Source organism: Bubalus kerabau, chromosome 21 (genome assembly GCF_029407905.1).
Source record: "Bubalus kerabau isolate K-KA32 ecotype Philippines breed swamp buffalo chromosome 21, PCC_UOA_SB_1v2, whole genome shotgun sequence".
Taxonomy (NCBI): Eukaryota; Metazoa; Chordata; class Mammalia; order Artiodactyla; family Bovidae; genus Bubalus; species Bubalus kerabau.
The window spans coordinates 61,426,744-61,454,728 of NC_073644.1; the positions used below are offsets into that span (position 1 = coordinate 61,426,744).

General features: G+C 43.2%; 1 protein-coding gene and 2 long non-coding RNA genes across 3 annotated transcripts; 2 read left to right on the top strand and 1 right to left on the bottom strand.

The window, feature by feature from the left end:
- Positions 1-2,900: 2,900 nt before the first annotated feature.
- LMAN1 (lectin, mannose binding 1) lies at positions 2,901-24,770 on the bottom strand. The gene is made up of 13 exons (XM_055559044.1): positions 24,489-24,770; positions 20,946-21,100; positions 20,756-20,863; positions 19,628-19,689; positions 18,501-18,600; positions 15,212-15,335; positions 13,622-13,680; positions 13,082-13,214; positions 11,316-11,509; positions 11,115-11,185; positions 8,136-8,289; positions 6,353-6,474; positions 2,901-6,086 (listed from the first exon to the last, which is right to left on the bottom strand). The coding sequence occupies exons 1-13, from the start codon at positions 24,724-24,726 to the stop codon at positions 6,050-6,052; spliced, it is 1,557 nt and encodes a 518-aa protein (XP_055415019.1). The 5' UTR covers positions 24,727-24,770; the 3' UTR covers positions 2,901-6,049.
- Positions 12,864-22,394, top strand: LOC129635841 (uncharacterized). Its single transcript, XR_008706484.1, has 3 exons — positions 12,864-13,003; positions 16,678-16,842; positions 22,273-22,394. It is a non-coding gene; the product is annotated as an uncharacterized LOC129635841 (long non-coding RNA).
- A 287-nt stretch (positions 24,771-25,057) lies between the features above and the next one.
- LOC129635802 (uncharacterized) lies at positions 25,058-27,306 on the top strand. Its single transcript, XR_008706466.1, has 2 exons — positions 25,058-25,488; positions 25,713-27,306. It is a non-coding gene; the product is annotated as an uncharacterized LOC129635802 (long non-coding RNA).
- Positions 27,307-27,985: the final 679 nt, after the last annotated feature.

Here is a 27,985-nt window from a genome sequence, read left to right on the forward strand (position 1 = left end):
ACATTATCCATCCCTCTCCCATTTCTAAGGTTTAAATTATAATCGCAGTAGGGCTTCATCAAGGGTTGTTTCAATTAAATGAATTGGAGGTGACTGATTATATGACTGTGGTGTGGTTCCAAATTCTAGCCCATGAGGACAACATCCTGTTGAGAACTGAATCCAGTGACATGCAAAACCTAAAATGCTTTATTTAGCAAAAATAATCCTTTGATCCATCATTTTATCTCACTGGACTCTCAGGACTATGTAAGGATTTGTGTTTTGGTCTGCTTGAATCCTATGCTGTTTCAGTGGTTACTGGGTCCTGGACACAAATACCTAACCAGGGCAAGTGTGAAGGGCAAATCAGAGGGTCTTTCACTTGCACCTGGAAGATTAGCCTAGCTTGCTCCTGCACTGAAAGGTACACTTCTGCATGGAAACAATGTGCTGGACACTTGCAAAGCTCTGACCCAGAAGGTAAGAACACGGATGAGTCAGGTCATCGGTGGGGATTGGGTATTTTCCTCTTCCTGGTAGCTCACATAGTAGAGAATTAGCCTGCATTGCAGGACACCCACTTTCCTTCTCTGGGTCAAGATCCCCTGGAGAAGGGAATGGCTACCCACTCCAGTATTCTTGCCTGAATTTCATGACAGAGGAAGCTGGTGGGCTGCACTCCATGGGGTTGCAGAGTCGGATACCACTGAGTGACTAACACTTTCACACTTTTTTCCTCTTAAACGCAGTCACTTCCTAGGTGCTCTGTTTAAACTCATTAGTGTATTTGGAGAAAACTTTCGACAGTGTTTGGTTAATAGCAGATTCTCATCGGCTGTGGTTTCCTCCAGGTCAAGGGAGGAATTTGAGCATGGCTAAGACTTTAATCTACCTTAGTATCTTTCTAATTAAAGCACTCCAAGAGCCGGTGGGGGGGAGGGGAGAGATACAGCCTATTTGTAAGCTATGCTTACTGTTTTATCCACAGGCATGAGCCCTTTCAGGAAATAGATGACTCTCCCTCAGATTGTACACAACCATATATACTGGATCTTTGCCTAAAATGCTTGTTTTATGTATTTTAAGATCTGTTTTTCATTTTACTAACCTAAAATGTTGCTAAAATGTTCTGTTTTAAAAATTAACAAACATTTAGGGTGAAATAAGAAACTTCTTGGTGTTCTTCGATTGAGAATGTGCTTTCATACTTAATTCCACTTCCACTTTTAAGATGTGTTGCTTGGGACGTAATACATTCAAGCCATGACTCCTAAATTATTATTTATAATAAACTGCTTTTCATCTCCATTGAGGAGACTTACTAGTAAAGTATAACAGAACTTTATATAAAGGAAAAGCCAGTCTGTTTCTGTTGTTTCTCCTTACAGCTGTTTCATGACGTTAAAAGACACTTTTTATTTCTGAAAGAAAAGGACAATCTCTAAAAGCAAAACAATAAAGATAAAAATCTATAAGTTATTCTGTTAAATTATTTGCTGTATTATAAGACGATTACAATTGCATTTTACTAGGAATTAGGAGATCTGAACAGCGAGGGTCTCGGTTCTGAACTCCAAAGCCAGTCTGTGAAGCCGCTCCTCCCCGAGCAGTGCTTTGTGTGTGTGTGTGAAGAGGGGGGGATGGTGCTGGGCATCACAGAAACTCCAGGGTGATGATCACACCAGGGTGACAAGCAAACACTCCCTGGGACTGCTTATGAAATCAGACCTTTCACTGCCTTCCCATAAGGTAATTCCATTGAAAAGAGCACCGTGTCTTTAAAACTTTTTATTCAGTTTATTCCAATGGCCTTTCCACTTGGCCACCCAGTGGAATCTTCCAGAAAGGGAAAATAAACACCCCAGGTGAAAAGGGAAAACTAGCTGTTAACCTTCCAAAGTCTCCTCATAGTTCTTGAATAAAATCCTACATCTTTACAATGGCACGTCCCCAGTGCCCAACAGTGTCTAGCTCCCACCACCCCGCCCCAGGCAGGCTCACTGCCAAGGTTTTGGTTTCCTCTGATTTCTTTCAAAGCTACGTAATTTTTTAAATTAACTTTTTAAAATTGAAGGATAACTGCTTTACAAATTGTGTTGGTTTCTGCCAAACATCAACATGAACTCAAACCTATCTAGTTTCTTTTACATTGAAAGTGAAAGTTGCTCAGTCGTGTCTGACTCTTTGCGACCCTATGGACTCCCTCCCCATGGGATTCAGGCCAGAATACTGGAGTGGGTAACCTTTCCCTTCTCCAGGGGATATTCCCAACCCAGGGATCAAACCCAGGTCTCCCACATTGCAGGTGGATTCTGTACCAGCTGAGCCACCAGGGAAGCCCTTTTCTGTGCTCATAGCAGGAGAAGGGCCATTAGCTTAGTTTCCATTTTCTGAAACCACTTATAAAGACCACCTTTTACAAGCTGCCAACCCTGAGAGAGTATTATGAGGAAAACGAAGGCCATCTTTAGGAAGTGGCAAAGCCAAGATTTTAAACCCAGATTTGTCTGACACTAAAGCTCTACTCTTTCTTTTTTCATAGCTCAGAACTGGAATTACTTGGTTAAATGTTACTTACCAAAAAGAAGAAAATTTTTTAAAAAACTCCCATTAGTAATGACTAAAAGTTCTAGCTTAGCCACACTTTTACCGATAATTGGTTGCTGAAGATGAAAATATCAAATGTATTGTTTTAATTATTTTGCATTTTTCATTACCAGCAAGGGTAAGCATTTATCCGTAGTAGTTTTTAATTCTCTTTTTATGCTTCCATGTATTGACTCGGCAGGTGGTGCCACCTAGGGCAGAACGCAAAGCACAGGACACATGAAATACTATCACAGATCAGGGCCTTCTTGGGAAATAACCTACTTGGGAAATAACTGATTATCTGAGACCAATGAAGGAAAAAGTAAGTTTACTAAAATATTTCTTTATTTGAGGAAGGTCAATGTCATCTTTTGAATTCCAGCTAGCATCAAATTAACAATTAGGAAAAAAAACACTCGACGAAATGTCACTTAACTGAAATTAACAATGGATAGAAAACCCTTTTAAACGTTAAAAGAATATATTAAACAGGCAACATACAGATCTAAAAAGTTGCAAGTGGTGATTTTACATTAGATCTTATAAATAAAAAAATCCCCAGTATAATCATTTGTTCACTATCTCCCTGCAATGAGCACATGGACAGGAAAAAGATAATCACATCTTACTATTCACAACTGTCATTTACGTTCTTTACAAAGACTGTGTCTCTGTGATGCAGCGAGTCAGGCAATCCCTTATTCAAGTAATTTTTGTTTTCCCCAAGTTATCAAAAAGTACAACTGTCTGAGAGAAAATGTCACAAAAACCACAATCAGGAAAAGCAAACGCTCTAGCAGGCAGATGCGAAGATGGGGGTTTCCATGGCTTGACCATGATCTGGAGATGATTTTGTAAGAGCCGTCAACCAAAGTACCGAGAGCCACAGGCGGCAACCTGGGTTTAGTTTGTAGCTGCTGATAAACCAAGAGTTTCGGCGAAAAGAATGTTAAGTGATACGTTCTAAGTATAAAGAAATCAGTGCACATGTGCTCATGTCGCTGACGATGAAAATGTTACGTTAGCTCTCAGCTCAGCTGTAAAACTACACAAACCCGTGTTTCTTTCACTCCCCCTCGTCTCAGTGGTTCTTAAACAGTAGTGTGCTCAGAGTCACCTGCTGAAAACGATTCTCTGTAGCTCCCACCGCGGAGTTCTGATGCAGGTGGTGGGGAATGGCGCTCTGGCATCTGTGTTCTTCACAAGCGCCCCAGGACTCAGAGGGCTCACAGACCTCAGTCTGAGAAACACTGATGTCTCTTTACTACGTGACAGAATACCGTGCCCTCACAGTAAAGGTTCAGGCCGAATAAAACATTCAAACAATCAGAACACAAAAGGTACATTAAATAAGAGTATTAACCATTATACAATTGCATTTCTTTTTTAAAGTGGCAGAAGCACAAAGATTTACAGTAAAATTGTAAAATCAACTTTGTTTTAATCCAAGGCACCTGTAAAATACTTGCTGGTGTGAGAAAAGTTAAAATTCAATTCTATAAAACAGTACAGAAATGAGAGAATCCTGGCAGTGATTGATTTTCCCACATAGCAAACACCTTTTTTTAAAAAACAGAAATGAACTACTTGAAGTCAGTGACTCTGAGGAAAACAAACCAAATTTCCAACAATAATAACTTGTATGAACCGTCTTACTGATTTTTTTTTTTTTTTTAGCAAATTAAATTAGTAAGAAAGAAAGAAACATTCACGCGTATGCTCTTTCGTCCTAGCTGTCTTCACTTGTATCAGAAATGATTGCAACAATTCCTCTTGAAATTTAGCCTGGAAAATGTACACTGCATAGATCTATTCTTTTAAGTTCAGGCACACGTGGCTCTGGATTTTTATAATACTGGATATTCTACAGCTTTTTCATCTCAAGAGGATTTCCAAGTCTCACAGTCTACAACTGAAACATTCTTCTGAAACTATTAATTTTTTTTTCATGGAATAAGAGTAAATTCTGTCATGATGATGTCTCTGAAATATGAATTTCAACATGTTAACACTACAAGAAAAAAAAAACCTGTGGAGCAGTTCTACGTTGAAGTGGTCATAAGTGTGTGAGTGAGCAATAGAATATTCTTGTTCAGTGTTCTGGGATAAATGCTTTGTAAAAAGCAATGCTAGGACTGTCTGCATATGCAGTACTAGTTAGCTATTGCTCTAATGCAGACTTCTTCAGAGTCTCTGTGTGGGTTTTAGGCAGGCAGTCCAATCAGCAAATAACAACTCAGAGCAAATTTCTGAAAGCTGTGAAGAATTCAACAGCACTATTTTCAGTGCTATGACAAACGAAAGGCATCATTTTAGCTAGCTAGACAAGGGAAAGTAAGAGTATTTTGAAGTCTACATCAGCTATGAAAACTAAATTAAATGCCATTTACAGACAGTTTCTATAATACCTAGAACTATGTACAGGCTACAGCAGCTCCTTCCTGACAAGTCAAGGTTACACTTACTAACACGTGCTGCACAACACCCCAGTTCTGGCATTAAAACAAAGAAATCAGAAGTAATAACACTATTTTTCAGATTTTGCTTTCAGAAACTTTAACACTGCTGCTGCTCCTGCCTTCTCGCAACTAACACGCAGGTCACCAACGCCGCGCTGCGTGGGGCGACTCAGCCTGAAAGCAGGGGCAGGTGCTGTGGCCTTAAAGTGTCCTCAGCACGTGCCATCCGAGGTGAGCTTAGCGATACGGAGGCAGACTGAGTTTCGTAATTTTGAACTGACTCTACTGGAACACAGACATTCAAGAATATGAGCAATCATGAAATGAACACCTCACCAGGTAAAAGACCCATAAAAACCATCATCAGAGGAATGTTCCCACCTAAATGGTTTTTCAGGCAAAGAGCAGCTCTTAATTCTCCCCCCAAATTTCCTTTAAAAGTGAAATATATCACTGATGATCAGAAGGAGAAAAAATGCTTTAATAAACATTCTGAATCCTATTACCCAAATCCTAACACTCAGACAAAATATTTTTTGATTTCAAAGGGAGCTGTATTAGATTTAAGGACTGCAGCACTGAGTCTTGGAGCAGGAAATTCTGGCCTCTTAAAAAAAAGACTTTGGTTACAAAATAAACATGATGGGTAGCTCTCAGACCTCATACTTTGGGGGCAGGAGGGCGAGGGCATTTATGCTAAAGACAGAAACCTCCAACACTGGAGACTTACGGGTTACTTTCATAGATGGGGGTTCCCCCTTTCTGTTTTTTAACCCTCTGATTTATCAATATTCTGTGCAGTGGCTGTATTCTACTGGCCAGAAATTCACTGAAATTTAAATAGATTTATGTACTATGCACAAATTTACATGTGGTTGTCTTTAAGGTTTATTCTTAAGTCAATGTTTAAACAGTTATTTTATACAAAATAATTTAGACTAAAAAGCAATTTAAATACTTAAATTCCCTCAAAAAGACATTTTGTACATACATACATGATGTACACATGAAAATGGTGGTCAAAAGAATTTTTTGGCAGCTGCTTCTTGCTGAGTCCTAAGGAAAAAGAGAAAAAAAACCACCTGTGACGTTCTGGACACTTTACAGTGGAATGAAACAGGACTGCTTAAAATTAAAAATACCTTTCAAGTGTGCAATAGACGAAGATGCGCATGTCCTACACATGCACACCCACACGAACTGAAATATTCTAGACGTAACATTCACTTTGTATGATCCTAATTTTATAGGTATTCAAAGTTCCATTACAGATAATAGACAACTTATTGAATATTTCAAATTAAACAAATACAGACACTTACTTATACATGATATAACCGATAAATAACACCGTCTGTACCACGACGAATATAACGAAGTGCACTGTAGATAAACACGATGGAAATGGTGGTAGTTCTGGGCACTTTGGTCTTTCGTTTGATGGCTATGAGGAAAAAGAAATTCTATTATAATCGGTCAAACCAGTATTTCAGAAAAGGAAATAAATGTGAAATCTTTATAAAACTCTTGGTATAAACTCTAATACTTTCATGTATTCACCCCATAAACGTCCTCTTCATTTTCACAACCAAACTTTCTGAAAGAGCAGGTGACGGGGGAGGCCTCCCCTCTCGCGCCCTCAGTCACTGACCTCCCACCGTCCGGCTCCTCCCCCATCTCAGTGACCGTGAGGTCAGCATCCCCGGGGGTCACGGAGCCCACCCCAGGTCACCCCTGTCATCCCGGCTGCAGTGACCATCCACGGCAGCCCCGTCACTGACCTCCCGCCGTCCAGCTCCTCCCCCGTCACAGTGACCATGAGGTCAGTGTCCCTGGGGGTCACAGAGCCCACCCCAGGACACCCCCATCATCCCGGCTGCAGTGACCACCCACGGCAGCCCCACCGCTGTCGGGGGGCTTCAAGTTCAGACAATTGAGCACGGCTGCCCAACAGAGAACGGGCCTTTCTCAGCTCTCATCCACCCCGACCTCCTAACGTTCAACATCACTGATTAGTTTTTCGGGAAAACATTTCTTTTTCCATTTACACGAGTATTCCTTCTATTATAAGCAAGTATCAAAAATTAAAATCCAGGGACAAAGATTTCATCAAGGTAACCAGACAAAACGGCTTCTAAGATTAGTTGTTCTCAGTACGCTCACATCTGCAGGACAAGGCTCTGTGCGGTTTATGTATCACCCACAGCGTTAACCTGGCCGTTGCAACAAAAGCGGAAGATGGGGGCAAATAACCTCAGACAGAATTTAGGAGTAGATGACAATGCTCTGGGTGGGAGGTAAAATGGTCAATGAGAAAACGACTGAACCATGTTTAAAAAACTGAAGGGGAAGAGGCAAATGCTATAAGCGTTTGTGGATTTCACAAGGGTTTTCAAATCCAGTCAATAAGAAAAACGTAAAAGTTCCAGAGGCCTGTTTCCTAACACTGTCTCTGACGTGTGTTAAACTTCAAAAATGCGCTACCTGTCTTTTTAACATTTGCTGCCTCGCTCCACAAACGCAGGTGGCGCTCACACTAAAAAAAGAAAGAAAAAAGAAAAAACCCTAAAAAGGCAAAGAAAACAAAATAAAACAAAACTGAAAAAAGTGAACCAAGTAAAACAGGGAAGTAGCTGGAGAAAGGCAAAATCTTGCCTAAAAAGAGCTGCTATAAGTCAGCCAGTTTCAGATCTGCGCTTCCTGAACAGCCTGGAGAGACATGAAATATTCAGTGCCTGTCTGTCTCACCAACAGGTGTGTCAAGAAACACCTACCGTTTTCAAAGCCGTTTAAGGGTATCGTTACTGAAAACCAGAGACATGTTTTTTAAAAGAGAACTTGTAGAAAGAAAAAAGTCTGAGGTTGTGATGACCCCAGTAACTAGAACAGCAAATTTATCTTTTTAAACAATTCTATTCAGTAGGTAATGGAAGTGTGATGCGGAACACGTAGACATCTGGGTCATAATGGAGTCATTCTACCCCAAATATTAAAAGTGAGCACTGGCATCAGTTTAAAAGTTAAAATATTTTGAGTAGAATGTGTTTGTCCTTCCTAAAAGCAGACCGCGGTAACTAGTCACAGACAAGCAGGAGGAGAGCCGACCATGCTTCGCTGCGCTAAGCTGTCGATGTCTCGCTTCACGGTGTGCAGGTGCTCCTTGATGTCGTTGAAGTGCTGGGTGGCCTCGTACACGCCCGCCGCCGGCCCAGGGTGCGCGATGCCACTCACCAGTCTGACAGTTTCACTCATGGAGTTCCTGAGACAGAAAGTCGCTTTAGACAGCAGAATCACTAGCAGGGTGTCACAGATGTCAAAGGGGAAGATAACATTTCTACGCTCAATGCAACAGATCATTAAAAAAAAAACAAAAAAAAACACAGGTATTTTAAAAAATTGTCCTCAAAATTGGAAAATAACTTCTAAAAACTACATTATTATGCCTTCATCTTTTACTAAAGGCTGTCTAAGCACAGAGAATACTAAATAATTTGTGTTAAAACCAATACTACAAATGGAAGTGAAGAGGAACTAAAAGCGCCTCTTGAAGGTGAAAGAGGAGAGTGAAAACACTCAACATTTAACAAACTAAGACGATGGCATCTGGTCCCGTCACTTCATGGAAAACAGAAGGGGAAGCGGAAACAATGACAGACTTTTATTTTCTTGGGCTCCAAAATCACTGCATATGGTGACTGCAAGCATGAAATTAAAAGACACTTGCTCCTTGGAAGGAAAGCTATGACCAACCGAGACAGTGTATTAAAAAGGAGAGACATTACTTTGCCGACAAAGGTGAGTATAGTCAAAGCTATGAGTTTTCCGGCACTCATGTACAAATGTAAGAGTTGGACCAAAAAGAAGGCTGAGCACTGAAGAATTTGAACTGTGGTGTTGGAGAAGACTCTTGAGAGTCTCTTGGACAGAAAGGAGATCAAACCAGTCCATCCTAAAGGAAATCAACCCTGAATATTCACTGCAAGGACTGATGCTGAAGCTGAAGCACCAATACTTTGGCCACGTGATGCAAAGAGCTGACTCATTGGAAAAGACCCTGATACCGGGAAAGACTGAAGGCGGGAGGAGGAGGGGACGACAGAGGATGAGATGGTTGGATGGCCTCACCAACTCGATGGACGTGAGTTTGAGTAAACTGTACATGAGCTTCAAATACTATAAGACGAGAGGCAAAAGGAGCTTTATATAAATCCATCAGTAAATGTGTTCCTTACAGGGATATGGTTTAATAATTTGAAGTCACTTTATATATACTTTGTGCACACACTAAAACTGAACCAGTAAGTAAATACACTGTAGATAGTAAGAACCAGGTTACTCCTTGCTGGAGAAAGAATGCTCAAGCAGGAAAAGGAGGAAGGCTAAAATCAACCCTGCAGTGTTTGGTTCATCCAACCAAAATCCAAAGTATCTGGATAATCTCGTGGTTTCTTAACACAAAAGGGAGTGTAAGGGATACAAATATACTCAAAGTATCTATCCCCAAATATATATTTATTAACCACCACGGGAAACTGGGAAGAAACTACAATATCCAAATGATGGCAGCAACATCAGCAGGAGTAAGACATGAGCACCACGGGCGTGATGCGCTGCTGCATGCTTGTCAATAGTGCACAGCTTCCACCCGATCACGAGGGAGTGTCAGACAAACCCAAATCGAGGAACCAAACGGTCCAGTGAACTCATCAATGCTCTTGGAAACCGCCATAGTCATAAAAGACAAGGAGAGAGAAACTGGTTCAGACTGCAGAGGTCAAAAGAGAAATAACTAAATGCACCGTGCAATACTGGACCAGGATCTTCGAATGAAAAGGCATTGGTAGAAAACTGGTGAAATCTGAGTAGGATCATTAGTACTGAACCAACGTCAACTTTTTTATTCTGACAATCGTACTGTGGCTACACAACACGATAACATCAGAAGTTAAGTGAGGGATACACTGGATCTATACGATGGATGTATGTCCCTTATTTTCCACAATGCCTAAGATTAGATCAAAACATTTTAAAAAATGTTATACTGATCTGGTTTCTATTTCTAAAATAATTTAACTATTCATTTAGCATCGTACATGTTTTAACCACGAGTTCAAAAAACTTGAAGATTTTTCAAAACTACCAAAAGTACCACTGAAAGAAATACAAATTTGCAGTTAGCTTTAATTTCTAGGTGTTACATGCTATCACCCTCTGCTTAACCTCGTTCAGTTGAATTTTCCAGTCCAGAAGAACTCACCTTAACACTCTAGTTTGCCAAGGGTTGTACTGGTTGGGACAGTTCTCTAACGTGTTAGCTTATGACATGTGGCATGCTGGCTGTTTTTCTGCTTCAGGCATTGAATGCTGTTAATCATCTAAGTGAATCCTTTTAAAAACCCTACCATTCAGTGTTACAAGGACACGGTCTCTCTTATAGTACAATACAGAATGAAAAAGAGGCACTCACACGTAACATACTTCCTTCAGAATGGCTTCATGCCGTCACCAAGGAGTTCCTGCATCAGGTATGCTTGTCTTATAGCCCTATAATACTATGCATGCTTATTCCTCTTAGTTATTTTCCACAGCACTGTTATGTATTACCTATATTCTTTTTATATTTTGTTTAGTTGCTAAGTCCTGTCCGCCTCTTTTGTGACCCCCAAGGACTGTAGCCCACCAGGCTCCTCTGTCCATGGGATTCTCCAGGCAAGAACACTGGAGTGGGTTGCCATTTCCTTCTCCAGGGGATCTTCCCGACCCAGGGATCAAACCTGTGTCTCCTGCACTGGCAGGCAGATTCTTTACCACTGAGCTACCTGGGAAGTTCTTCTTCTGTATTTTACAAATGCACAAATGCTGTCAAACAACTAACATTTTTTCCCCCCCTTAAAAATGCTAAAGCTTTCTCTTCTAGCTGGGAACAATTAAAAAATTTGGACCTACCCTATTTAGAAATAACCCAGAATGTGATTCTTACCCATGGAGGAATCTTGCAGCAGTGACATGCCTTCATGTCTAGAGAAGCCACGAGTTTAGGATAAAGGTGTCACATGCACTCAGACGGGACTTTTGTGTACTTACTTCATTTCGTTTACTTGTCTCAGAATCTCATGCTGAGTGTTCACAACAGTATCCAGTTCTTGTTGAAAGGTCTGGAGGAAAAACAAAAGATGACCAGCCAGCCCGAGAGTCCCCACTCCATAGAGCACACCGCCTAACACCCAGACATCGCTCCTGCTTCCTTCCCTGCCGCAGGCACATCCACGGACCTCGCAAGCTCACCTGCCCCTGCTGCCCTGGGGCTCCAGCTCCTCGCTTAGAGATCTCCTCCGTCAGGGAAGAGACGTATCTTCTCTGTTCATCGAGAATCATATCTAACTGTCGGTTCAGCTGCTTGATTTCAAGGTGAATACGATTCTGTCCTTCAAAGACCTGTCTCAGCTCACGGTCTCCCACGCTCTCAAACATTTCATCCGCTGAAAAGGTGATCACAGATCAAAAGGCATTATTAGACTCACCCATACATATGTGGTTTTCGAATTACCGTAAGTGCCCAAAGTACCAACCTCCACTAAACGAAGGCCATCACTAACACAGTGTCATGATCCTTCCAGTGTTACAAACGTGCATGCAACTGATTCAGTCGTGATTCAATTACTAATTGTTTTCGTCATCTCTGGTGGCTGAATATTTATAACTTAGGTCTGAATTTTTTCACCTAAAAATTATTTTCTCTTTTAAATAGACTGTGTGATTCTATTTACAGAACGAATCTATTTACAGGCTGGCAGAACGAATCTAATTTTTTAATATGAATCAGCATAGTGGCTGTCTCTGTGGGAAGGGGGCTGGCTTGATCTGGGGCAATAAAAATATTCTATACACTCATCTGAGTGATGGTTAAAATTTGTCACAATTTATCAAACTATTCTCTTAAAATCTGTGGATTTTACTCACATAAAAGACTAAGAAACAGAGTTGAAAGCAGTTTTACTTTTCCTTTTATTTCTAACCACACTGAATTCAGATAATTGCATTCAAACACTTACTACAATAAGCTTCAGGATATACTTACAAATCATATGTGATGTTTAAAACAAATCCAAGGAAAAAATAAAATTTATTTTTCATTTTATCATTAAATCTGAATAACACTGTTAATCATTTAGATTAACACACTACTTAGTTCAAAAGCCAGCCCCAGGCTTTATCCAGTGTGTGTGCTCAGTCACTAAGCCATGATGGACTCTTTCTGACCCTGTGAACTGCAGCCCACCAGGCTCCTTTGTCGATAGGATTTACCAGGCAAGAAGACTGGAGCGGGTTGCCATTTTCTGCTCCAGGGGATCTTCCCCACCCAGGGATCAAACTCGCATCTCCTGCACAGGCAGGCAGATTCTTTACTGCTGAGCCATCAGGGAAGCCCTTATTACACACAGCCTCGATCATCTGTGCTGATGGGGACCTGAGATCATAAAAGTTAGCAGCTCACAGAGTCATTCTACTTGGCCTTATCTTGTTCGTGACATGGAGCCCATGTAAGTTCTCAGTTACACTAGCTTAAACTAGTATTTCAAAATTTTCAACCTTTAATGTCCAGAATTCTGTCTGAGTAATAAGAGGAGATAATCACTTCACATTACTCTCCCAAGTCTTGACAGTTTTTAAGGATTAGCTTCGTTATCAACTAAGGTAAGTGTGTGCCACTAAAAAGGAAAGAAACCAACCCTGGACAATTCCATTCAACAAGCACATATGAGTCTCAACTACTACACCAGACGGCTGCCATCTGGGGGCACAGGGACACAGGGTGCACGCGGGGAGCCTGCAGCCCAAGGGCTCCCTGTTCGTCCCGTCACTCGGCACTCTTCCGGGTAAAAGCATCGATCTCCAAGCCCTTTAGAGACTGAAGACTGGTTTAAAAATCATTTCCAGGAAGTACTTGGAGTGTGACAGATGAGTGAGCAAAGGTAAGACGAATGAAGCGCTGGGGACTCAAAAGGGCCACGCCCATCGCTGCACCAGAGGACAGCCCGGCTCCAACTTACTAGGGTGCCCTTGAAGGTCGGGGTGGTCCTTCTGGAATTCCTCTTTTTTTTTGTCCAGCTCTTGTTGAAAGTGCTCAAATTCCTCCTGGTACTTTTCTTTCTCTTTTTCAGAAATTTCTTTATCAACTGTAGGCTTATTTGGAGTTTAAGAATAGATCATTTAAAAAAAAAAATTAGTAAGAAAGTAATAAGCCTCAATATATGTTCCTTTTTCTCATATTAACTACTCCACCACTAGCTGAAAAGTTAATTTACTCTATTAATATTATGACAAAAAATAATAATAGCCACTACCATTTACTGAGTGCTTGCCAGAAGTGCGCTGCCTTTAATGCTTACAACGTCAAGGTGGCCAGCACAAGCGTCTCAGTTTTACTCGTGAAGGAATGGCATGTATGGACATTAAACACCTTGAACAGGCCGTAACAGCAATCATTAGGAGACAAGATCTGAACCTGACTTCATCTTCTCAAGTTTTCAGCTATGAGGCAACACCAGTAAATTACAAATAAGCTTTCTGAGAAAAATAAGTATACTCACTGGCTCTTTCCCAGGCTCAGTCAATTGGAAGGTCAGAAAAGAAAGAACATCATGGTCGTCTACAAATTAAAGAAAAAAAAAACAAACTGAAAAAGTTCCATAGTTGATCATTTTTTATGGTTGTGAATTTATAGACATCTCTTACTTTAGAATACTGAAAATTATCTCTAATTTCATAAAGGCAATGGTGCTTTGTGAACTTAGCGACAAAAGTTCATCTGAAAGACTTATATTAGAACTAAACAAGAATTTACTTTCTTAAATCCTAAACCAGAACATTTAGCTGTGTTTAACGTGTTATGGATGTTTAATACCTGATAAAGGGAAGACCAAACAAATCAAGTGTCAAAACAAGCGCAAACTCCTACTCCCGGCACGAAGATCCTCCTTTATTTTTCCACAAACCTCCTTCATGGACTGTGTCCCAGTCACATGAGACAGAAGCCTGTCCTTCAGGTATTTCCTGTTCCATCTCTTTCTGAGCCTTTCTGACACTCGCCACCCCAGCCTTACTTTCCTGTTTTAAACATGACGCTCTGTCCTGGCTTACTGGGAGTCCCGATTTACCCATGTCGTCCTGGTGTTACTAACAGCATCTCCTTTCACTACCAAAGCACCTCAATTAGGTAATTCAACTACTCTTCCGTACCTCTTTTGTATCTGTTTCCCTCATACAGCACATACTAGCAATTTTATTTCACCTGAACTCGTTCGTTTCAAGCTGGCTGAGCTAAAAACAGCCAAGAGATCAAACTCCTTAGCGTGGAACTATCATACTCATCCCGGCTAGCCTCACACCCACAAACAAGACACGGATTTCAACTGCCGCAATCTCTTTGCTTTCTGCTACTTTTACGGAGATCTAGATACATAGCCAGATTAAAGAGAAAACTGAAACACCACAGGGTGGGTTAGGTAACATTAGGAGAAGTCACGCAGTGTTAATAGAGCGCTGGACCCAAGGGGACAGAAACCCAGACCAAGTCCTGCCTGGGTCTGATTTATTGGCCACGTGATCTTTAGAAAGCCCTTTAATCCAAGATTTGGCAAAGCCACCTAAAAATAGAGTGAATATGATCTAGCTTCTCTGTCTCCCTCCCGGTGCTGCTGAAATGAAAAATTCACATATTTGGAAATAATAAGACTATTATACAGTACAAACACAGGATGCTATTAACACCTAACAATAAGTTCATTTATCACCACACATGAAAAAGATATGATAAGTACATCTTTCAAGTCCAGTCTCCAGTGGTATTTCCTCAGGCTACAAATCCATTTAAATGCGCTGTGACAGCTCTCCGAGTCCTAAGCGCCGGGCGACCAGCCTTTAGATGCGTTTCCTTCACGTAAAAGGCTGCACCCAGACTGCAACTCTGATGCACATAATTGTGTGTAGACCCCAGCCAACTGTAAGCCTACAGGATGAGCAGCCCCAAGAGACCAAAGGCCTGGCCCCACCGATCATGGGAAGGTTGTAACTTGTCTCAAAAGGTTAAAAGTAAACAAAGCTACCCATTTCCAAAGTATAGGATTCCTAGTAAGAATCAGTTCACAACCTCTGAATGTTACAAGACAGCGAGGCTTTACCTGCAAGACCTCCAGTGGCAGCAGATATTCCGAAATGCCCCTGGGCGGGGATGATCATATTTTCCACTTTGGCGCAAAATTCATAATCATTTTTATCTGGTGTGAAGCCGTTATTGATCATTACCTAGAAAGATACACTGCAGGTTAGAGCTTTTACAAAGACCTTGTAAAATCAATCTCACGCAGTCGGTTTAGGGCGATTTGATCTTTGTACCTGGTCTAATAACTGTCAAAGGGCCATCAGCTTCAAATCGTGATGCTGTACACCTTAAACTTCTACAGTGCTGCATGTGAATTACATTTCAATAAAACTGGAAGAAAAAATAAGCACTAGAGAAAAGAAACACTTAAAGAGTTTCAGAAAGGCAGATCATCACGGAAAGAAACCTTGAACTAGTAGGAGCGTGCCTCTGCCAGGTAGAGGACGGGGGCGCGTCACAGCAAGCGACAGCAGACGAGGGCTGGGACCACCGAGCCACAGCCGGTGTCCCGGCAAGGCTCTCTCAAATGGATTCTTCCGAACGCTGGCTCCACAGACATTCACAGACGCTAGGTGGAAAGAGCACCCCACGGTCCAGTAAGCCTAAAGAATGAGCGGCTTAACAGAGGCTTCTTGACTCCAGGACTTCCTAGAATCTTGACTCTGCTTGTATGCACAGTCCTACCAACCTTATCTGACTATGGAACTCTTTTGTGGGTACATGTTGCACGATTATTATTGTTTTGGGAACTGCTGGCAGGGCCGACGGCCTCTCTGTGTCGGGCTGTACAGGCGGCCTCCCTGGGATCTGTGAATTCAAGTGTCGGGTCTGTACGTGCCAGGGCTGGTGTCTGGTGCGCGTGACCAGTGGTGTCCCCAGTGAAACTGTACAGTCTGTACAATGTGTAACAAGCCCAGTGGAACGCAAATCTAACTTAGTCATAACAGGCTGGACACTTGCCTCTATTCTGAGGTCTCCAAATCAGTTTGGAATTTAAGACTGAGCCAGTACAAAGTTTCCCAAATGACTGTCTTTTTCTGAGTTTACACAAAGGAGTACAAGGCTAGCTCATGATTTAGGGAAAAGAAAAATGTAAGCAAGATATCCTTTACTTATAAGTATTACATGACCAGATAGATACTGATGGCATCTTTAAAAAAGCAAAGCACGCATGGTAGTAGTGACCTTAGTTATTCTAACTGCCTGCTGGGTATTGTCCACCTAAATATTACCTCCAACTCAATTCGTCTACATGGCTCAGACAGTAAAGAATCTGCCTGCAGTGCAGGAGACCTGGGGTTTGATCCCTGGGTTGGGAAGATCCCCTGGAGAAGAGAATGGCTACCCACTCCAGTACTCTTGCCTGGAGAATTCCAAGGACAGAGGAGCCTGGCGGGCCACAGTCCATGGGGTCGCAGAGAGTCAGACATGACTGAACAAATGAGTGACTAACACTCTCACTTTCTTCTTTCCTGTTCACTGCAGCTTCTTTACGACAGACTAGATACAGAAGCAACCGAAACACTCAACAGACGAGGGGGTAAAGATGTGGTACATATGAATCATAGCAGAGAATACCGCTCAGCCATAAGAAAGAATGGAATCTTGCCATCTGCAACACCATGGATGGGCCTAGAGAGTGTCATGCAGGTAAACCATACAAAGACAAGGACTTATGATTTCACAGAACAAAATAGAAACAGAGCTACAGATGCAGAGAACAAACAAGTGGCTGCCAGAGGGGAGGGGACTCGGGGAGGAGAGAAACAGGGCAGGAGATTAAGAGGCAGAGCCTCTAGTTGCCAAACAGTCAGGTGTGAGACAGAGCGGGGAGACAGCCAGGATCACCAGGCCCCTGCGTAGGGCGCCAGGCAACCAGGCTTCCCTCGGCCATCATTCTGAAATGTACAGAAACGGCGAACCACTGCGCTGTATACCAGGGGCTGACAGTGTTTGTTGTAGGTCAGTTTTACTCGAAAAACAAACTCACTCACAGTGTTGGATTTTCGGAAACCAGAGGTAGGGGGGTGGGGGTGGAGAACTGGATGAAGACAGTCAAAAAGATCAACTCCCAGTTATAAGATAAATGAGCACTAAGAATGCGATGTGCAACACGAAAGCACAGTGAACACGGCTGGATGTCACACATCAAAGTGGTTAGAGGAGTAAATACTAAGGAGTCTCAGTGTAGAGACTCTTTTTGACACTACTATTTTATTTTTTTTAAACACGTGCAGTTTTATCTCAGTTTGGAAATCATGCACGAAATAGGATCTAATAAAAAATTTTAACTTAACAAAAAAATGAACACTCTCAGGCTGAATCCTTTCAAGGAAAACATTTTTTTCTATTGTGTTTCACTTTCTATCTGTGTGAGACGATGGATGTTCACTGAACTTATTGCACCCATCGGTTCGTGGTGTGTGAGTCGAATCATGCTGCACACTCCAAACTCCTACTGTGCTGTGTCAATTCCATCTCAACGAAACTGGGAGGAAAAAAAGGGAGAAACCGCACGTAAAGGACCAAGTCACACAGATGCGGCCCTCTAAGAGTCAGTCTCAATCTTCCTGCTGCTTGTTTCTCTCACGAACACCATTAGAAGACCACCGCTGCCTCTGTCATCGTCCTGAACTGGAACCTGCTCACTCCACACTCCTGCTCCTTACAGGATACACTGCATCAGGCGGCTGAAGCTCACTACTGCCAAGCTTCCTACCTCACCTCCCATGGCTCCTCTCTCCCCCAGCCATACCAACTACTGGCCTTTCTCCAATCTTTCAACAGTTCTGAGGCCTGTTTCCTCGGCCTGGAATCTGCACCCCACCCGGGAGGCTTCTCCTCCTCCTTCAGGGTGCAGCTCAACTGAGAAACTATTGCTGACCTTCACCTCCCTCCTGGCAGTTACAGGATTCTGACCTCTGGGTCCCTAATGGTATCTGTGTTGTAGCATTTATCACGCAGCATGGTGTTACCTACGGTCGCCTCCATGAGACATGCTCTTTGCAGACAATGGCCTTTGTCTCACTGCCGTTCGCACGGCGCACAGCAGCACGCCTAAACATTCACTCACTATATGCAAACCTACCGTCAAGTCTGACAGCACACCACGTGTGCCAACACGCGACAAGAGAACCGCGCTGTGAAGCCACTTCTGTTCTCACAGAGCAGCCCTGATGAGGATGTGAATACCCAATTAGATGCACTGAGTCTCCACCAGAACGAGGGGTGCACTAGAGTACGAAGAGTACAGAAGAGACACGCTGGAGCGCTGCTCACTGGACTGCCTCTAAGAGCTGGTCACTTACCGTCAATGTTTTCTGGTAATACGTGATCTTTGCCCGGACAGGATAGGGTTTGTTACGGAAGTCCCTCTGGCAGCCTGATAAAGCTTGATCAGCACCATCACTGTAGCGTGAGGGGAGGAAGACAAGGAATTTAGGGAAGTTTCTTGGTATTTTAAAAACTCACTATTTAAAACAATTAATTTCCAGAAAGATCAAAACCCATATCAAGTTATGACAAAGTTTGGGATATTTGAAACTATCTATGCAGAAGACACCAAGTTGACACGTGAGTTTTCCCTGTGACTCGGGTCAGGAGTCTGGACGAGGAGCCGATGTTAGCATGGCTGCCGGCAAGGGGACAGTGATTCTCTTCCTCAGCAGAGCCAGAGTCACATATGGAGCTTTAAAAAAATGCAGACTCCTCAACTCTGCCCTCAATCAGCTGAAGCAGAATCACCAGGGAGAGGCCTTGGACCTCTAGTTCAAATCGCTCAACAGGTGGTCATGAGGAATTACCAGAGTTAAACATCATTAAGGCAGGAAAGTAATTTTTCTTGCATTTTACAGACTGGCTGAAAGGTAATTGCCCCACAACCATGTGAAAATTAAAAATGTACATGCCCAATTCACACACATTATAAATACACTAAACTCTCAGAAGCTTTGTAACCCACTGAAAATTTTTTCAATACCAGGACTGAACAAAGAGGCATAAACTGCTTAGTCATTAGGTTGGTTAAGGCTCCAAACTTTATTTTTTAAAGATCGCTTTGAATAAAGATGAAAAAACATGGCTATTGCATCACTGAGAGCCAGGAATGTTTCATAAATCTTTGAAGGTATTATACAACTTCAGGTTAATGACAACACATTTTTACGTTTGAAATCGAGGTGGTCCACAGAAGGAACTTTACAACAAAACCAAAGTAAAATAAGACCTTCCCATTAAGTTACAAAAAACACCTCAAGAAAAAATAACCTTTTTCATTTAGAAAATGTTCAGATTTGAAACATTTATATATTTATATATTTTTATAAGGTTTTATATATTTATATTTTTATATAAAAATATTTATATATTTTTATATATTTTATAAGGTTTCAAAAAGGAAACTAAAAATTAGAATACTGTAAAAAAATACACTTACTTTTGATGGTCATAATGGATTTGTCCATTGTTGCCTATAATCACTATTGCAGGATTATTTTTCTAAAAATAAGGAGAATGTATTTGTTTTAAAGCCTTAAATTAAAGAAGTATAGACTATTTTGGGTGTGCTGTAAGCTCTCTAACACCTCTAAAATCCTAGGATACTGTGAGCATGGAACTAGTGTGGGATTTAAGGGAACTTAGTAACAGGAGAATTAACACGGCCCCAGCACCGGAGGAGTTCATTGTTAAGGCTCTCCTTTAAATGGCTAATAATGACCTCTGATAATCAACAAACCAGCAGCAGAAACAATGATCACAGTCTTAGGGCTGCTAAAGCACAAGTTAATGTTTCCACTTCATAAGTACATTTTGTCCTTAACTGTTTTAGAGAAATCAGGCTGATCAAAAACAGTGATTGCTGCTGCTGCTGCTGCTAAGTCGCTTCAGTTGTGTCTGACTCTGTGCGACCCCACAGACGGCAGCCCACCAGGCTCCCCCGTCCCCGGGATTCTCCAGGCAAGAACACTGGAGTGGGTTGCCATTTCCTTCTCCAATGCATGAAAGTGAAAAGTGAAAGTGAAGTCGCTCAGTCATGTCCAACTCTCAACGACCCCATGGACTGCAGCCCACCAGGCTCCTCCATCCATGGGATTTTTCCAGACAAGAGTGCTGGAGTGGGGTGCCATTGCCTTCCCCAAAAAACAGTGATTACCATGTATAAAAAGGTATCAGTAAGTGAGCTAACAGTGGCAATGCACACGTTTTCACGAAAAAGCACTAAGAGCCTGAAACACTGCTGGCCTCACTGCCTACGTCTCAACTACTCAGGCTGATCCTCAAAACTATTAAGCATAAACAGGGGCCTGGGGAGGTGGGTCCTGAAAAGTTCTCAGACTTAAGGTTCCGTTGTTACCTCAAGTTGGAATAAGAAAAATCATGAACTTCTACCTTACCATTTATAAATTCCCAGCTACATAAAGATTCATCATCATGCTTAAAATATACTTTAGGGAGTCCTCTACTATAAAGCTGACCAAAGTGTCAAATAAACTATATTGTTCACAGACTAACTTTGTTAGAAAATACATTTAAAGTGGGTTAACAGTCCTGAAAACAACCATACCTTTCCATCATTGTCAAAAGAATCAAAAAATATTCCAACACCATTCCACATATCGGCTGATCCAAACACAGGCCCCTCCAATCCTTGATTCTCCGTATACCAAACTGCCTGTAAATATGTAACAGGGAACCTTTAGAGACTAGCGGTATATGCCACTGTGTAAATTTCGAAGTTAAAGAAATTCCCATACCAGGCCATCAGCTCCAATGCGACTTCTTCCAGTCACTCGAAATGTCACCTCCAGTTCCCAGTTCTCAAAGGCTGCTTTTGTCTTTGTCCACACTGATCCTCTTTGGCTTTTTAAAGATGGTGCTATTCGGATTTGATCTGAACTTGGAATAGCATCTAGAATAGCAATCAGGGAAGAAAAGCTTTAAGTTATAATTAGATAAAACTCAATGAATCATCAACAAACTGTTATATATACCTAAAGAGATCTAACTTTAATTCAGTTGCCTGTATAGTAATTTTGTTAGGGAAAAATTCCATGCTGACAATTTCAACTTTTAAATTTTAGGGGTTTTTTAATACCCCTCTATCTTTGAAAAGTGTGATATCTCTGCAAAAAACAAACAAATAAACCTTTAAGCTGCAACTAACCACTAAAAATTCAAGGGGTAGGAGGGAAGAAATTATAGCTTGAAAGGCAAATCAACTATTTGATTCTTACGATAATCTTTTTCAAATAACTCAGAAATGTGTATATTTTCTTTTTTACAACTTTGGTGTATTTTTACCAGTGTACAAATGTTAGAAAGCTCAAACAGTGTGAAAAGAACATACCACTAGGAATCAAGAGACCTATTCCTAGTCTCACTTCAGCTGTGTGCCTTTGAGCAAATAATTCGCTTCCTCTCGGGCTCACCATATATTCACTGTAAATGAAGGGGCTGGGCTCAATCATTTATATACACCCCAAAAGTTACATGCAAAATTCTGAGCATGTATGCTTTGTTCTGGAGAGAGGGTCAACTGAATTTCCAGTCAACAGACAGTTCTTCAGCATCAGGAGATTCTCGGAGAGAACAGAGACCCCCAGCACGATGGTCTGTATCTCTATCCACTTACTAGCTGTTTGCTCATAGGCAAGTTACTCCATTTCTCTAACTTCATAGGCATGTAAGTGCTTATACAAGTGCATATAAATATTTCAATAAACGTTAGCTATTCCTATTACTGGACTGTGCTCAGTCATTCAGTTGTGTCTCTTTGCTACCCCATGGACTATAGCCCACCAGGCTCCCTCGGTCCATGGAATTTTCCAGGCAAGAATACTGGAGTGCGTTGCCATTTTCTACTCCGGGGGATCTTCTCCATTCAGGGATCAAACACATGTCTCTTGCATCTCCTGCACTGGCAGGTGGATTCTTTACTACTGCGTCACCTTATTGGACTAGGTAATTATTAAAGCACCTATCAGTCTAACTCTGGACAACTGGAGCACACCTTCTCGGATATTAACCAGTTCTGACGTTCTAACATCCACGCTGGGACATAACCGTATTGTCTCTTTCCAGGTAGGAAAGCTGACAGGAAAGACCAGCTGAGGCCCTTCAGAAGGTTTAGCCACCATCTGCCAGCATCACCTGCAGAACGTCAAGGTCTGGGCAGTCCTCTTGGAAGCAGCACCGGACAGAGAACCAGAAGAGCCGGATTTGAGTCCTACCTGACCGACATTAGCTACGTAACCTTTGCCATGAATTTTTACACTTCTGAATATTAGGTTTTTCACCTATGAAACAGCCAGCACCTGCCGGACCTACTAGGGATCTAATCAGGGCATGAAGAAGGTGAAAGAGCTCTTGGAGCTCTAAAGGCTGATGACCTGCTGTTATCATCTTTGCCCTTATGGACCCGAGGATAGGTACTGACAGTACAAAAGGACATTAGAGTTAAGAAAGAGAAACACCATAGATTTGGTCTTAATTTGGGGATGATGTAAGGGGGATCTGTTAGGATTAAATAAATTAAATCTTAACTTTCTCTACTGAAAAAAATGTTTCAAATAATGGATCTCAGGGCAAAATGAAAAGGGAAAAAATGATCAATGGAGTTAAGGAAAGCTGTCAGATGGCAAAAATTACAGTGATAATGAAAGCAAAAGATACCCAGAGCGGTGATTCCCAGAGTCAACAGAAAAGTCACTGCTAAAATTCTAAACTCCTTATTTCAAATTCAATCTAGTCATACAACTTTCATTCGCCCAGGTACACTGCGTGACATTTCTGTAGCAGAAAAGCTTAGTTGGTTATAGGTTCTGTAAAGAAAGTCAACATAACTAATTTAAGCAGTTGATTAACATTCCTAATTGGCTGATGTATGTGGTGTGAGTGCAAGAAAAAGCGAGAACAAGAAGACAATGGAGAAATGCAGAAGTGAAAAACGTCAACACATTTATCACCACTACTGAAAAACTCAGCATCATTTCAAGAAGAACAAAAGTCCCCCACACTTGTGTTTGGGACGCCTGCGCCAGCTCTGTGTTACTAAGAACAAGGCTACCTTGATAAGAAATGCCCAGCGATAGGCTTTTGAGAAGCGGGTATACAGTAAATGTCTGCGGAGTAACAGAATAATTGCACTCTCCTCCGGACATACTTAATGACTTGGTCATTAAGCCTAATTGAAATTTCAACCTTTTAATTACACATTAATTTCAAGGAAATAGCTCCTCCTAAAAGTGTGCTTTGTAAAGCAGCAATTACTTTCTAGAAATGAAACATCTTGTTTCATGCCCTGGGCAATCTAAAAGAATGTATACAAACCTTACATGAATGACTGCTCACAATACTCAAAGATGGAATTCAAAGTGCCAGTGCTTCTCACCCCATAAAAAGGCATTTGCCACTCGTTTCAAAGGTTGCATCTGATGGTCACTGAGCAGTTTACAGACGCCAGCTGCCACGTTTTAGGCAGCCGTGACACATCAGCACTCCCACAGATAGGTTTTCTCTCACGTGCGTAAGCAGTGAGCAAGGCTCTCTTAGCACGGATGGGGCTTCACAGTGCCACATACACAAAGTGAATAAAACACTGAGCACAGGTTATTTCAAACACGCACTCAAAAAAAAAAAAAAAAAAGTAAAAATGAAACAGCTGTACACGGTGCTAGTTTTTAGACTCAAGTTCTCAATCAATACCTCGCATCCCTTCTTATGAAGCAACAAGCTAACTATAAATGACATATGTGTTAATACAACAGAAAAGATCAAAGACCACAGGAGGTCCCTGAGAAAGGCAAATTTAAGAGAAGCATGTCCTCTGACATGAAGACTTCGAGATCGCTCTAAAGCCAACACGGGCCATCCCTGCAGCCGTCAGGGGACACCGGACACTCAAGTGGAGTATCAACCGCGGCCGACCCCGTGGGGGAGCAGGGGAGGGCCGAGGGGCGGCGGGGGCGCAGGTCCAGGCTGGGGCCGATCGGGGCGGGGGGACAGGGGTGCGGGACGTCTCCCAGGAGCCGCGGCGCTGGGGTGAAACGCGACGCCTCGAAGCGAGCTCAAGTGAGCGCAGGAAGAAAGGAAGAGCCCGAGACCGAACACAACGAGCGGGGGGCATCGGAAGGGAGCGCGGCAGGAGGGTGAGGAGGGGAGGGGAGGGGAGGGGAGGGGGGAGGGGGTGCGGACGGGGGCCCGCGGATCGGGGCTGACCCACGCGCCCAGGGCGCGGAGGGAGCGGAGGGGCCCCGGCCGGCCGCCCGCCCTCCCGGCTCACTGCCCGCCCCGCTTACTGCCCGCGTGGGCCCAGAAGGGCACGCTCCCGTCGCTCTGCACCAGGTGCGGCCCCTTGAAGCTGTACTTGTACTCGAAGCGGCGGTGCGGCGGCGCGGACGGGATGTCCGTGGCGCCCGTCGCCCCGGGGCTGCCTCCCGGGCCGTCGCCGCCCGCGGAACGGCAGACACACAGCAGCAGAGCGCAGAGCAACGGCCGCATCACGGCCCGGGTACCCCGCCGCCTGGACCCCGCCATCTTGGACTCTGGGAGACGGCGGCCGGCGCGAGCGGGCGGGGCGGGCACCGCGGACGGCCAACAGGGCGCTCGCTGATTGGCGGAGCCCCGGGGGCAAGGGTGAGCCCCGCCCCGCCTCCGCGATCCGGGGGGCTGCCGGACGCCGAGCATCGGTGGGCGGGGCCGCGGGGCGGGGGCGGGGCCAAGGGAGGGTGCAGGACCACAGGGAGGGGGCGGGCCCACAGGGAAGGGCGGGGCCGCGGGGAGGGGGCGGGACCAGAGGTAAGGTGCAGGACCGCGGGATGGGGAGGGGCCACGGGGAGGGGGCGGGACCACGGAAAGGGTCGGGACTACGGGAGGGGCGGGGCCGGGCGGCGAGGTCCGCGCACACGCTTCTGGTCTTCTAGGGCGGGAAAAGGACCCCAACAGTTTCTTACGGCGTGCCGTGCAGGGTTGGAGGTGCAGACCCGAAGCCTACCTGTGAGACGCTGCCTCCTGCCGGTAGAATTCTGGAGCCCTGACACCTGTGGAACCTACCGTATCAATCCCCCCCTGGCCATACTAACAGCGTTAGTTAGGAGAAAGGCCTTCCGTTTGATGTGATACCAATTGCACAGCTCCTGGTGTTCAGCACGTGAACTTCGCAGAAACAAGTCTTTCCGGCAGCAAGGCATAATCGCGAGTATTACTGGTCCTAACCCACTGAGCTCCACCAGCCCGTGTTAGGGCATTTCAAACCGGCAACCAGCAATCCACGGGCCTGGAGAGACCTAGGATCTTTTGGTTGGTGTTGATTCAGGCCTCAATTTATCGCTCATCCTTTACCTTTCTCAAAATCTAATTCCATAAGCTTTCCAAATTTTGAAACCGTAGCAATAATGCATTCAAATAGAACCGAGTGTATGATAGGAGGGATTACGAGCTGCGAAGGGAGGGAGCCACACAAACTGGACATTTGAGATAGTATTGGTCTTTATGAGTCAACAAATAAGTTCTGCCTTTTACAGGGGAATCTTGGGGCTTCCCTGGTGGCTCAGTAGTAACGAATCCACGTGCAAATGCAGGACACACAGGTTCGATCCCTGCTCTGTGAAGACTGCACATGCTGCAGAAAAACTAAGCCCCTACACCGCAACTACTGAGCCTGAGCCGGTGCCCTGCGGCCCAGGAGGAAGAGCAGCCGCCATCCAAGCCAGTGCACCGCGACTAGAGAGGCGCTCCTGCTGACCGCAACTAGAGAGAAGCCCCTGCAGCAAGGAAGACCCGGCGCAGTCAAACATAGATACATAAAAATAAAGGGGAACCTTCTTTTCCTTATCTCGAAAAAATATTGTCAAAATACTGATGGATCATCCAGAGTTTTGTTTTTCATAAATGTGTCTTAATGAATTTTAAAAAAAATCTGAACAAGCAGTATGATTTTTTTGTTTGTTTGTTTTTCTCCATCTAAACAACAGACATTTATTTCTCAGTTGTGGAGGCTGGGGATTCCAAGGTCAAGGTGCTTCTGATTCGGGTCTGAGGGCACCTGCTTCCTGGTTCATGGAAGGTGAGAATAAGCAGTATGATTTAAATAGTTTATTTCATGAGCTCTAAATGAGTACCACCGGGCCCTTGGAACTGCATGACCGCAATATTTTATTTTTCATTGACCTTCCAACTTATCTCCAGATTCATGGCCCATTCTTATTAAATCTCTTTTGCTCAATCAAATCAAATCTTTAAGTTGAGTATGAACTTACATATATGCTAAGAGAGCCTTGCTCCCTGCTTACGTACGTGAGAGAAAACCTATCTGTGGGAGTGCTGATGTGTCACGGCTGCCTAAAACGTGGCAGCTGGCGTCTGTAAACTGCTCAGTGACCATCAGATGCAACCTTTGAAATGAGTGGCAAATGCCTTTTTATGGGGTGAGAAGCACTGGCACTTTGAATTCCATCTTTGAGTGTCGTGAGCAGTCATTCATGTAAGGTTTGTATACATGTAAGTTCTCCACTCTTCAGTTTCCAGATGTAACTAAAGGAAAGTACATTCTCATTACCACCTCAGCAACCACCAGAACAAACACTTACTGTCTGTATAGTATGTGTGGGTCATTGCCCCAGGCTCTCCAGGGTTTTCAGTTCATAGATTAATCATTTTATCTTCAATTCGTTTGTCTCTGTGGGAACAAACTCGATGTCTTTCATAAAGAATCAATCAGTATTTGTTAAAGAAACGTTGATGTTACTCTTTATGGCAAAGCCTTGAGGAATACTTGCTATATGCCAGAAATTGCACTGAGAAGTCTGCACATATTATTTATTTTATTTAAAAATGTTCATTGAAGTACAGTTATGTACAATAGTATATAAGTTGCAGGTGTACAATAGAGTGATTCACAATTTTTAAAGATTATGCTTCATTTATAGTTATAAGTATATAACTGAATATATAAATAAGTATTGATTATATTCCTGTGTTAAACAATACATCATTGTAGCTTATTTTATATAGCACGTTAGCTTATTGAAATATTTGTTTCTCCAGCCTGCTGGGTATCAATGAGAGGTAGGTAGAAATATTTAAGGAAGGAGTCACTTATCAAATAAAAAGTTACAACCTCATGTGATAAAGGCTCTGCTTTTCCGTTTTTGTCCTTCTTTCCGCCTGAAACGTGCGTGCAGTGTGGGGGCAGCAGCCATCTTGTGGCCGCTAAGAATGATGCCCGGGGAGTTAGAGGCGCCCCGTCTTTAACAATTTTCATGAGCCCCTCTGGCAGGAGATATCTGCCTATTTCCAGTCTTCTATCTTCAGAGAAAAGACTCCCTCCTTTAAGCCGCTATTTCCGGTTTTGTTACCTGCAGTCCTGCTAACACAGTGCAGGTGCATTGAGAGCTACTGTGTATCAGGCGCCGCACTGGGTGGTAAGCCTGGCTGCAGCCGTGTGCTGTCCTCAGAGCTGTCTGACTCTCTGCGACCCTATGGACTGAAGCCTACCAGGCTCCTCCGTCTCTAGGATTTTCCAGGCAAGAATACTGGAGTGGGTTGCCATTTTCTCCTCCAGGGGAGCTTCCCGACCCAGGGTTCAAACCCATGGCCCCTATGTCTCCTGCACTGGCAGGCAGATTCTTTACCGTCTGAGCCACCTGGGAATTAACCCAGCGTTTTCATTTACTCTCCTCTACCTGTTTCGTGTCTAAGAAACAGTTCTCTTTTTCAACTTCAATAACTACCTTCCCTGAAATAACATATTGGACATCTTAAAAGCTCTTCTCCAAATTTTCATCAATTATAAATC